We start from the raw sequence: 12103 nt of genomic DNA, 5'->3' as shown, positions 1-12103 counted from the left end.
TATGAAGTACTTAGTCAAAATACTGTAGAACGGTGTTTTTCAGGGGTTGGGAAAAAGTAGGGAATTACTGTTTAATGGGTATAAAGTTTCAGTTTTGCAAGATAAAAAGAGCTCTGAAAATAGATGATGGTGATGGCTGTACAAAATGTAAATGTAGGTGACATCATTGAAGTACATACTTCAGAATGGTTAAGATGGTAAATCTTATGTTCTGTATATTTTACCACAATAAAAACTACAGTAAAGAAAAACTAAGGGGAAAAAAAAGTAGTGGCTAGGAATCATATTTTCTTCTTACGGTAGTAATAATAAAAATAGTTGCTATTTATTGAGCACTCATAGTACTTTATATGCTGTGCTAGATACTTTACACATATCACTAGTTCTATGACTTCATAAATACAAAAAGTGAGGGTCAGAAAAAGTTGAGTAACTTGCCTGAAGTCACACAGCAAGGAAACAGCAAGGTTAGCACTCAGACCAAAGCCCACAGCCTTCTTTATGCACTGTACGATCTCTGCATTTTACAAAAATTCAGAGTACACAGGTGTCCCCAAAGAGCAGTAAATTCAAAAGAGCACTGAATATGGGGCGCCTGGGTGGCTCAGTCCTTAAGCGTCTGCCTTCAGCTCAGGGCGTGATCCCAGGGTCCTGGGATGGAGCCCCACGTCAGGCTCCTCTGCTGGAAGCCTGCTTCTTCCTCTCCCACTCCCCCTGCTTGTGTTCCCTTTCTCACTGGCTGTTTCTCTCTCTCTGTCAAATAAATAAATAAAATTAAATAAAAATTAAAAAAAAAAAAAGAGCACTGAATATGAACGAATGATTAAAAAAACACCTAGCACATAGGGGTACTCAGAGGGGAACAATCAGTGTGTAACAATAACCTATATCTTACCTCCAACCCTAACATACCCACGCAGACCTACTTTATGCAGCTTTCATACCACGTAAAGTTGGTAAGAGAAGCAAATCCATAACAGGTTTTACAGTGAAAATTATAGAAGAGATGTTCCCCAAAGCAGAAGCATAGGAGAAGGAAAAAGGGCTGGCCTTGGGTGCCAAAGATAAAAATCCAAGTATTTTACAGGATATTAAGTACATGTTGTTAAGGACTGAGGACAGGATGGCAAAAGAATAAAAGAAAAAGAGATTAAAAAAAAAAAAACAGCAACCAAAGAAAAGAAAAGCAAATAGATGTAAACAAAAATTACAGAATAGGAAGATAAAATTCAGTACTAAGACATGACATAAATACGCAAAACAGAGTTGATTTTCCTTTAAAGAGCAGAGTTGGGCTAGTAGATTAATGATTCCTAACTTTGAGAAAGTAAATTCATATACTGTAATTCAGTGATGAGAGCAAAATTCTTCAGAATGGGTTTTCAATCGAAATGTGGCTCCAAAAATGCTGGAAAAAAAAAAAAACAGCTAGGAGGAAAGTTGAAAAACTTACAGCATATAGTAAAAATGCCAAAAATAGTTTTTCATTGAGGTCATTCATTAGTGTCTTCAAATCTTAGCCATGGCTGCAAACCATTAGGATATTTAAAATTTTGTTCTTCTGCACATATTTCAGAAATTACAAAAAAAACCTCTTCTAAATCCCTAGAATTACATCCTTTCTTAAACACTTCTTAGTGAAACTGAACATAAGCACACCCCTTCACTGAACAATATCAGAAAGTCAGAGAAGAGAGTATAAGTCCTGGGAATAGGACAGGAAGTACCTACCCCTTCTAAGGAATTAAAGCTCTCTCAGGGCTTCATTTTTGTCCCTGTCAACCTCCTAAAATTGTCTTTTTTTTTCTTGCCATATTATTATTTATTGCTTTCTGGTTTAACCTATAAGCAATTAGCTTTCTGAAAAACTGAAGATAAATTTGGTATTTTAGAAACACGGTGAAAACCTGGATTCTGCGCTTTGCAAAACTGTGCTTATTTCAAATCATGAATATATATTTTATACATATGAATACAGATTTTATCTAATAGATCAGAAACAGCTCCAGAAAATTCTAAAACACTAAAAGAATGAGAGAAAAGGAAAAAATAAGTAAGACAGAAGTATGAGAGCATGATGCTTTAGTGAGCAGCCAATAGTTCACTAGTGGACAGCAGTTTATTGGTTTCGCTCAGCAGTGAAGTCTCCTCCTCTTGGGCGGTTTGCACTGTGACTGCAGCTGCGTACCTTTGGTGGTATCAGATATGCTATTTAACAAGGCACACATCATATCTCCCTCTAAATGGTGAGGATTTAGTATATGTGCTGGCCTCTGAGTCTTCTTAAATTGATTCTCTAGCTCCAGAAAACCTTGATCTCCCGAGAGGATGGTGAAAGGAATTTGCTTGGGTAGTTGTTCATCTAGACGGCCAGCCTAAGTTGAAACAAAATGCGTATGTTGACAAAAATCAGTACTTGAGGTTTAAATTAAGTTACATCTATTTCAGAATAACCACATATTTAGAAAAGTGTATTTATTTATTTAAGATTTTACTACTTTTTAAAATGAATCTCTATACCCAATGTGGGGCTCAAACTTAACCCTGATATCAAGAGTTGCATGCTCCACTGACTGAGCCAGCCAGGCACCCCTAGAAAGGTATATTTAGCTTGTTTTCTAGCTCCTGCCAAAGTATGATATAAAGATCTCCTTTACAAATAAAATAGGCCACGTTTAATCAAATGTAAAATGCCATCAATTATCAGATATTTTACGTGCCACCAAGAAAGAAAGAAAGAAAAAAGCCAAAAGAAGTCACATAAAGCTGGAATGCTATAAGGGGCTACACACTTAATTTAAGGGTAAATAAGAAATAAATCTGCCGCAGAGAGAGGGTAAGAAAGGTAATTTGCATAACTCAATCTTAGCACTGAATAAATGGAAGAGGAAATGTCTTATAGTTTAAAATGTAAGCAGCAGGGACGCCTGGGTGGCACAGGGGTTAAGCGTCTGCCTTCGGCTCAGGGCGTGATCCCGGTGTTATGGGATCGAGCCCCACATCAGGCTCCTCCGCTATGAGCCTGCTTCTTCCTCTCCCACTCCCCCTGCTTGTGTTCCCTTTCTCGCTGGCTGTCTCTATCTCTGTCAAATAAATAAATAAAATCTTTAAAAAAAATAAAAAATAAATAAAATAAAATGTAAGCAGCAGCCAGCAAGTTTGCACAGAGGGGCGCCTGGCTGGCACAGTTGGTAGAGTATGTGATTCTTGGTCTCAGAGTCATGAGTTCGAGCCCCACGTTGGGTGTACAGATTACTTAAATTAAAAAAACCAAAAAATTTAAGGGGTGCCTGGGTGGCTCAGTTGGTTGAGGGTCCAACTCGTGATTTTGGCTCAGGTCAGGACCTCAGGGTTGTGAGACGGGGCCGTGTGTTGGGCTCCAGGCTGGACATGGAGCCTGCTTAAGATTTTTTCTCCCTCCCTCTGGCCTTGCCTCTCCCCACTCTCTAAACAAACAAACTAACTAATTTACTTCAAAAAACACACACAAAAATACCCAAAAAACAAAGTTGTAGAGTAAATTCATGCTATCGGTAAATCCATAAGCAGAGAATTTAATTTAAAATGGGTCTCAGGTTGGTAGCTTCTCTAGGTGACTGGCAGCTTCTCTAGGTGACTGGCAGACTGACAGACAGAAGCAAATGCAAATCTCATCTAGGCCAATGGTGATTTTAGTTAAAGTGCCTCCCAGTTTCAGAGATGTTAAAAGTGAAAGTATCTTAGCATACATCAAGTACAATGTCATCTCTTGATCATTAGTTAAGGGTCTACAATGAGTAGCTGACAGTCTGCTGGGAATTGGGGAAAAGCAGTAAATAAGTATGATATGGGCCCTTGCCCTCATTAGTCGTAAACAGAACCTGATGCAAAATGTTTTATACAGAAATACAGCACTGAAGCATGCTCTGTAGTGTCATTACGATCCAAGCGGAAAAGAAATTCCAAATGGGTCCTAGATTCACATTAGATTTTGAATAAAATAATCACTCACATGCATACATATGGCAAAATCAGCAGCATCTTTTCTTTTACTACAACGAGGGTGAAGGAAGAAGCATCCAATCCTGTTCAGGTAATTATAAATCTTACAGTTGAGTGGAGGCTTCCAATTGGTGTTTCCTCCTATTATTTTTAGAAAAGACATAAATGATAGTCAAACAGAAAAAAAAAAAAAAAGAACAGAACACTAGATACAAATGAAAGCTCAATCACAAAAAAACACATACTAGAGAAAAATCTTTCTAGAGGGTAGGTACACTAGATTAGAATGCAGAACTCAATTCTGGTATGGGTATCACCATTTTGTTGCTTTACAATCTTGGCAAAATAGGCCGACTTTCTTCAATCTGCCTATTCATCTGGAAACACATAGGTATGCTAGTGACAATCAAAAGTAATGTGTGTGAAAAGTCTCTCAATGGTGTAATTCTATAAAATGTTAGTGGTTTATTCACAAATATGTCAAGGCTACTCAGTGGATAGAAATTATGGGCAATCAACAAAGCTAACTTTACCAAAAGACTGTACTGGATAACTTTCTCCAGGTCAGTACATTTCTATCTTAAATCCAATCCTCCTCTTTGTATGTTGTTCCCTATCAAACATGAAGTTTATTGGATGTTCACTATACTAACCTTCTGTAAATCAAAGAAGTCTCTCTCTCTGTTTGGTCAATGGTTTGTGAAGAGATATTTAGAGGAATGAACAGTAAGGATGAACTGAAGAGGCAGTTATGGCACCGTGAAAATCATACTAGTTCTGTAGCCGTGAGGCCCAACCAAGTTCAAAAGCTAACTCTGGAAAAAAATAAACTTCTCAGCATACTTCCTTATATTTTAAAAAGGAGATAAATATAATAATCAGTAAGCATGGATTAATACCAAGCACAGTACCTGGGACACCGCAGGTGTTGAATAAACATCTGCATGTGTTTAGATGTAGTATCTAAAGATCCACAAACTTTAGGTCACCAAAGAGAGTTAACATTTACCACAGAGAAATTTAAAAAGAAAAATATTCTAGCAGAGCAGCTACAACGCGAAGTGACAATATTCTAATTATGTTTGCATGTTCTGGTCAAAAAGGTTCTAGAGCAGTCATTTTAAAGTCTATTTAAACATATTCTAATGGAAAAAAGAGGAATTCTATTCATGTTTGTATGTTCTAATCAAGAAGGTTCAAGAGCAGTCCTTTTAACATGAAACATATTCAAATGGAAAAAAGAGGACAGGGTATCATCTCAAATGTTTTCCTTATCAACCATACCTTGAAAACCCCAAATAAATGTTCCTTGGTTAAGATGGCCTGGTAGATGACCAAAAAAGTTTGACCAGTTATCAAAGTCTACAAAGACTATATGAGTCATGGTTCGCAGATAATCCAAATCTGGAAGCTCAATGACTTCTTCATCTGAGAAGAGAGAAACATTAACCTGAATTTGGTAAGAATTAGCTAAAACCATTTTAATTCCTCAAGTTTAAAAGATATATAGAATATACAAAAATGTTAATCTTGAATATTATTTTCTAAACCTTTTCATTAAGTCCAAACTTGTACATGACACAGTATACTTAAACACCAGATAAAAAATATTCTGAACATTTCAAAAACTTTATTATTCTTTCTATATATACATGCCATTGACCCTAAAGCCTGCCTTTCTTTTTCTAAATTTTTCAGCATCACGATCAGACTATCACATTTAGCAATCAGCAGCATGGGTGTAAAAAAAAAAAAAATCTGTATTAAAATCCTTTGTTGGAATGCTTTACACTTTCCATAGAACAGAAACTAAAATAACCTGTTACACAATTAGTCACAACTACAGTCCTCAAGTTTTTTGCCCATGCACGTTGAGTATTGTCTAAAACATGTCTTCTTTGTAGGAGCTAGGCCCCGCCATCGCTATGTTTGGTTGAGTTCACAAATCTGTTGTTAACATGAAGCTTCCCTGTCACTCCTCTGGCTCTTCTCTCCTGCTAAACTTTGTTTCCTGTTAGTAATTAAAACTTTCTGCCACCACCATCGCTACTGCTGCTGCTGGAACCACTACAGCCACCGTGGTTTTGTTGTTTGGCAAAGTATTGGCCTCCACCACCACAGGGGCCAGAGCTTCTGCCTCCAAAATTTCCTTCTTTCATGGGTCCAAAATTTCAAGATTGATTGGTTGTAATTGCCAAAATCATTATAGCTTCTGTTACCTCCAAAACTGCTCCCATCATTACCAAACGCATTATAGTTAAGGCTTTCTTTAAAAGTAATTTATACAAGGAATTTTAAAAAAATAATATACTGGAGAGACACCTGGGTGGCTCAGTCGGTTAAACATCTGCCTTCAGCTCAGGTCATGATCCCAGAGTCCTGGGATCGAATCCCTCATTGGGCTCCTTGCTTGGCAGGGAGGCTGCTTCTCTCTCTACCTACTGCTCCCCCTGCTTGTGCTCTCTGACAAATAAATAAATAAAATCTTAAAAAAAAAATGTACTGGAGTAACTAGAAGACCAAGTTTTGTTTTGTTTTTTTTAGGTAATATTTCTTTTCTTTTTTTTTTTTAATGATTTTTTATTATATTATGTTAGTCACCATACAGTACATCCCCGGTTTCCGATGTAAGGCTCGATGATTCATTAGTTGTGTATTAGAAGACCAAGTTTTGAGGCTAAATAACCAAAAACTTGTACCATCCATCAGAATAAAATTTTAAGGTTATCTGTTAAGAACTTCTCCCCCCAACAGAAGTTTGCTCTTTTCCCAATCTAGACTGATTTATTGGTAACCTGTTAGCTATGTTAAAAACCCTAGACAGAAGAAATGAAATTACCTACAACCCTGCTACCATAAAGTGGTGTATAAGAGGTCCTGGTAGCACACCAGCACCTCCTACCATAAACATCTTTCTCTTGGTTCTCTTAGGTTCTTTCCTCTTCCACCATTTTCCAACTCTTGTTCTCCATACCTTCACTTCTTTCATACTTTTCTAGCTTCATAAGACCTTGAAGTTTCTAGTGGTTAGCAATGCAAACCTTAATATTTTAAATTATTTTTTAAAATGACTAGGTTGATCCCAGGGTCCTGGGATCGAGCCCCGCATCGGGCTCCCTGCTCTGCTGGGAACCTGCTTCTTCCTCTCCCACTCCCCCTGCTTGTGTTCCCCCTCTCGCTGGCTATCTCTCTCTCTGTCAAATAAATAAATAAAATCTTAAAAAATTAAAAAATAAATAAATAAATAAATAAAATCTTAAAAAAAAAAAAAAAGACTAGGTTTTAACTCTACCTAATAGAGACCCCCTCAAATATACTACTGCCATCCTCTCCCATTTCCATGCTACCCATCTTCTTTTATCTTTTCTTAAAATTCTTAGTAATTGCTGGGGCCCCTGGCTAGCTCAGCTTGTGGAACATGTGACTCCTGATCTTGGGGTCATGAGTTTGAGCCACACGGGTGTAGAAATTACTTAAAAAAAATTTTTTTTAATTCTTAGTAACTAGATTTAGATACTATAATCATCTATCAAACACAGACCAACATAAAGTCCCAAAAAGTAATTGGAAAAACAAAAGAAAAACACAAGAGAACATAAAAACAGTGTGACCACTGCTTTACTGTCTGAAGTAGAGCTGAATGGGTCAGTACTAGGTCGTGTAATCATTTCTTACATAGACAATGCCATGCCTAAAGATGATACTGAGATCTACACATGTTATAGAGCAAGGATGTATAAATTCAATAGTTTATAAAAAAATTTTAGGGGCACCTGGATGGCACAGTTGGTTAAGCATCTGACTCTTGGTTTCGGCTCAGGTCGTGATCTCAGGGTCATGAGATCAAGCCCTGAGTCAGGCTCTGTGCTCACTCTGGAGTTTGCTTGAGTTTCTCTTTCTCCCTCTCTTTCTAAAAAACATTTTAGCCAAAATTTCCATATATCCTCATTGTCCCCACTATATATTGTATAATTTACCAAGAGCTAATATCTATTTAAAAGAATATACATTTAAAATTATACTTCTGAACAAAATAAAAACATTGTACTCTTCTAGACTGACTTAGTCTTATCACACGGTGCAAGAAATAAAGTCTAGAGTAAGTACAAAGTAATCTATACCTCAATTTTCTCCCCGGTTTCTTGCTACCACTTGTAACTCTTCTCTCTCTTTTTTTTTTAAAGATTTCATTTATTTATATGAGAGAGAGAGACAGAGACAGGGGGAGAGGCAGGCAGAGAGAGAGGGAGAGCAGGCTCCCCACTGAGCAGGGAGCCCAATGCGTGGCTTGATCCCAGGACCCTGGGATCATGACTTGAGTCAAAGGTGGACATCTAACCCACTGAGCCACCCAGGCGCCCCTGTAACTCTACTTCTATTTGCTATTTTAACTCTAAGTAATGGTTTTGCTTCCAAGAAAATCATAACAAAAATATACAAATTCTGACGTGATCTTTAAGATTTCTCATACTTATCGAATAAGGCCAAAATAGGAGGATGTGGAGGAAAAGGAAAAGGAACATTTATACACTGTTGGTGGGAATATAAACTGGTGCAGCCACTGTGGAAAACAATATGGAGGTTCCTTGAAAAATTAAAAATAGAAATACCATATAATCCAGTCATTCTACTCCTGGGTAGTTAATCAAAGAATATGAAAATACTAATTCAAAAAGATATACACATCTCTTGTTAAATGTGTGTGTGTGTTTGTGTGTGTGTGTATACACATACACGCAGAGAGAATATTCTCAGCCATAAAAAGGAATGAAATCTTAGCATTTGCAACAACACGGATGGATCTAGCCGGTATAATGCTAGATAGACAAATACCATAGAATTTCACTCATGTGGAATTTAAGAAATAAAGGGAAAAAAAAGACAAAAAACCAGATTCTTACATATAGAGAATTGGTGATTACCAGAGGGGCGGTGGATGGGGGGATGGATGAAATAGGTGAAGGACTTAAGACTACACTTTATCATAATGAGCACTGACGACTACATAGAATTGGCGAATCACTAATATTATACACCTGAAACTAATATGATCACTGGAATAAAAAAAATTTTTTTAAATAAAACAAAGAATCAGCCAACATCAACAAAAGAATAAAGTCAAAATAGAAACAAAAAGAATTCACTTGATTTATCTTTTTAATGAACCTAAATCTAAATGATAAGAATCTAAATGTTCAGGATAACTTTCAAATCTGACTTTCAGAAACTATCAATTTCCATCATCTCTCAAAATTCCCATGCTTTTTGTAAAAGAAAATGTTATCTTAAACACATATTGTTTAGGGGCGCCTAGGTGGCGCAGCTGTTAAGCGTCTGCCTTCGGCTCAGGGCATGATCCCAGCAATCTGGGATTGAGCCCCACATCAGGCTTCTCCACTAGGAGCCTGCTTCTTCCTCTCCCATTCCCCCTGCTTGTGTTCCCTCTCTCACTGGCTGTCTCCCTCTCTGTAAAAATTAAAAAAACAAAAACAAAAACAAAGAAACACATACTGTTTAAAGCTAATATATATTCGGGGTGGCTGGGTGGCTCAGTCATTAAGTGTCTGCCTTCGGCTCAGGTCCAGATCCCAGGGTCCTGGGATCGAGCCCTGCATGGGGCTCCCTGCTCAGTGGGAAGCCTGCCTCTCCCTCTCCCACTCCCCCTGCTTATGTTCCCTCTCTTGCTGTCGGTCAAATAAATAAATAAAATTAAAAAAAAAAAAGCTAATATATACTCTTTGTTCCCTTAAGTTTAGAGTAGTTGAATGAATATTTAAATATTAATATTTATTAGTGTTTAGGAATACACATCCCTAAAAAGTGTACACACTATGGTAATTAACTCATCATCCTACCATGTTTCTTACTTCCAAACTGAATCATTATTAGCCTTCACGAAAATGACAGCTACAATACATGTATGTTTCTCTATCAACGTGAAATTTGCACAGATATTAGAGTTGTAAAGCCATACCTATATTCTGACAGCTTAGGTCATTCTCAGCTCCTTTCTCCATGTCTGAATTTTTTGGATGGCTTACTGTCTGTTTCAGTTTTCTCTCTGTATGTGAGGCACTGGCAGCAAACTTGTACGGGCTTGTTTTCTCAGATCCAAAATGAGCCACACTGGGTTTCCGTAAAAAGCAATGTTTTCTATGGAAGTGCTGCTGAGCACTCTCAGGATCATGAAATGCTTTAGTGCAGGTGCCACACTTGATCACATACTGCTGCTCCTCTTCCTCTTCACTGTTTTCTTCTTTGTGCACTTGATGGATATGAGTATTAATGTCGGCTACACTTTGTGCTGTTGCTGAACACAAGCTGCAGCGAAACCACAGTTTACCTTTATCCAACATGGTTTGGAGACATCTACTATAATCTTCCTTTCTGTTGACTTTACAGATGTAACTCTCATGGCAACCACAGGTTAACAAGTTACTGGTCTCTATTACTGGAAAATCATTCTCAGTTTTAATTGAAGTTTCAGTTTTTTCAGGCACAAACACATAATCTATGCTGTGGTGCTCCTTATAATGACTTAAAAATGCTTCTTCCACATTAAAGATAAGATCACAAAGCCCACAGAAGTATTTAACCTTTATTTCATTGTTATGCTCATCTTGGCAATGGCGGTATAGTGTTTCTATCTTGTGAAAAGTCTTTTTGCAATGGGCACAGCTATATCTATGAAACTGGTGACTTGCTAAAGACATGCAATGTTGTTTTACACATTCCTGGGAATCAAACATATCTTCACAAATTCGGCACTGCCATTTACCCCTTGGAGGACTGTTTGCTGGAGAATGATCAATAACAGTAATAGCTGAAGAAGGATTCTTAGCAGTCACATTCCTCACCAGTGTTGCAGAAGATGATGGCAACGTTTCACCTTCTACCTCATCTGTCTCATAAAAATACCTGTGTCCATTATGAAATTCAGTCACGTGTGCCATGATAGCCTCTTTTCTCATTATTTCCTTTTTGCATGTCCGACACCAGAAAAGAAAGTTATTTAAATGTGCCCCTCCATGAATCCGGCTCATATGTAAACGGATGACCCCTGAATCTTCACACACCTTTCCACAGACCACACACTTATAACACATCGTGTTTGCTGAGAAAACATGCTTTTCCACTGCGTCTTCACTTGGGAATCGTTGATGACATTCACAAAACCAAGTTTTTACAACTGACTTTTCTTTCTGAACACAAACCGTACCTTCGTGGTTTCTACCTTCTAAACTCATCTTCTTTTTTGGAACAGTGGTGTAATCTTGTGAGCTAGATTCTTGAACAGACATAGTTCTTTTAAGTGATGAAAATTTTGATTGATCTAGCAAGAGATGCAAGTCAGAAGAAGGTTTGTTCCCTTCACTGCTGTGGCAATAAAGTAAGACTGATTCTTCCATTGAGGTAATGACTCGGACTTTGTGCCCTGAATTCTGCTTGTGATTTCGGGTACTGTTTTCATCCATATAGACTTGGTTGCAATTTGGACAGTAACCTTTTAATAGGAATTTTTCTGCAACTTGGGCAATGCTCTTCTCAGCTATAGCTACAGGACCAGCATTTCGACAACGAACTCTAAATTGGATAAAAAAATAAACTCTTTTGTAAGTACTTTCTAAATACAGTAACTCTGCTTTCTACAGGAATTATAAACAATGTACAGACTTTGTTTGGATTATGATTTCAACAAATCAAATGCAAAATAAAAAACTTTGCGAAATAATCAGGAAAATTTGATAACTGACTAGTTTTTGATGCTATTAAAAATACCAGTTTTTAAAGGTGTGATAACAGCATTTTAGGATTAAAAAAAAGAGTCCTTACCATTTATAGTTACATATTGAAGTATTTACAGATAGAATGACATGATTTACTCTGAAATAACAACTTGCATGGGGTGACAATATAAATGAAAACATGACTGCCATGTGTTGATGACTACTGAAGCTGGGTGACTGTACGTTGCTTGATAATTTCCATTGTAAAGCCAATGATTATTTGATAAATTAGGCCTTTCACAGAAATTTAATCTTTTCATATGTATATACTTTCCATTCTGGCTGACTTAAAGCCAAGCTTCTACTTTAACCCGCTCCTCCCCTATATATACACT

General features: G+C 37.2%; 1 protein-coding gene across 1 annotated transcript in view; it reads right to left on the bottom strand.

The window, feature by feature from the left end:
• The window catches only part of ZNF451 (zinc finger protein 451), an 81773-nt gene that overhangs the window by 17634 nt on the left and 52036 nt on the right, over positions 1 to 12103 (bottom strand). The window contains exons 10-13 of the mRNA XM_040643594.1: positions 9956 to 11565; positions 5266 to 5409; positions 3992 to 4122; positions 2189 to 2375 (exon numbers count right to left, since the gene is read on the bottom strand). Of these exons, the coding sequence (XP_040499528.1) occupies positions 2189 to 2375; positions 3992 to 4122; positions 5266 to 5409; positions 9956 to 11565 (2072 nt within the window). The remainder of the gene's footprint in view (positions 1 to 2188; positions 2376 to 3991; positions 4123 to 5265; positions 5410 to 9955; positions 11566 to 12103) is intronic.

The sequence above is a fragment of the Ursus maritimus genome, unplaced genomic scaffold, assembly GCF_017311325.1.
Source record: "Ursus maritimus isolate PB19 unplaced genomic scaffold, ASM1731132v1 scaffold_29, whole genome shotgun sequence".
In the NCBI taxonomy this organism is placed as follows: Eukaryota; Metazoa; Chordata; class Mammalia; order Carnivora; family Ursidae; genus Ursus; species Ursus maritimus.
Note: the sequence above shows the minus strand (reverse complement) of the source record. Positions and strands in the feature narration are given on the sequence as shown.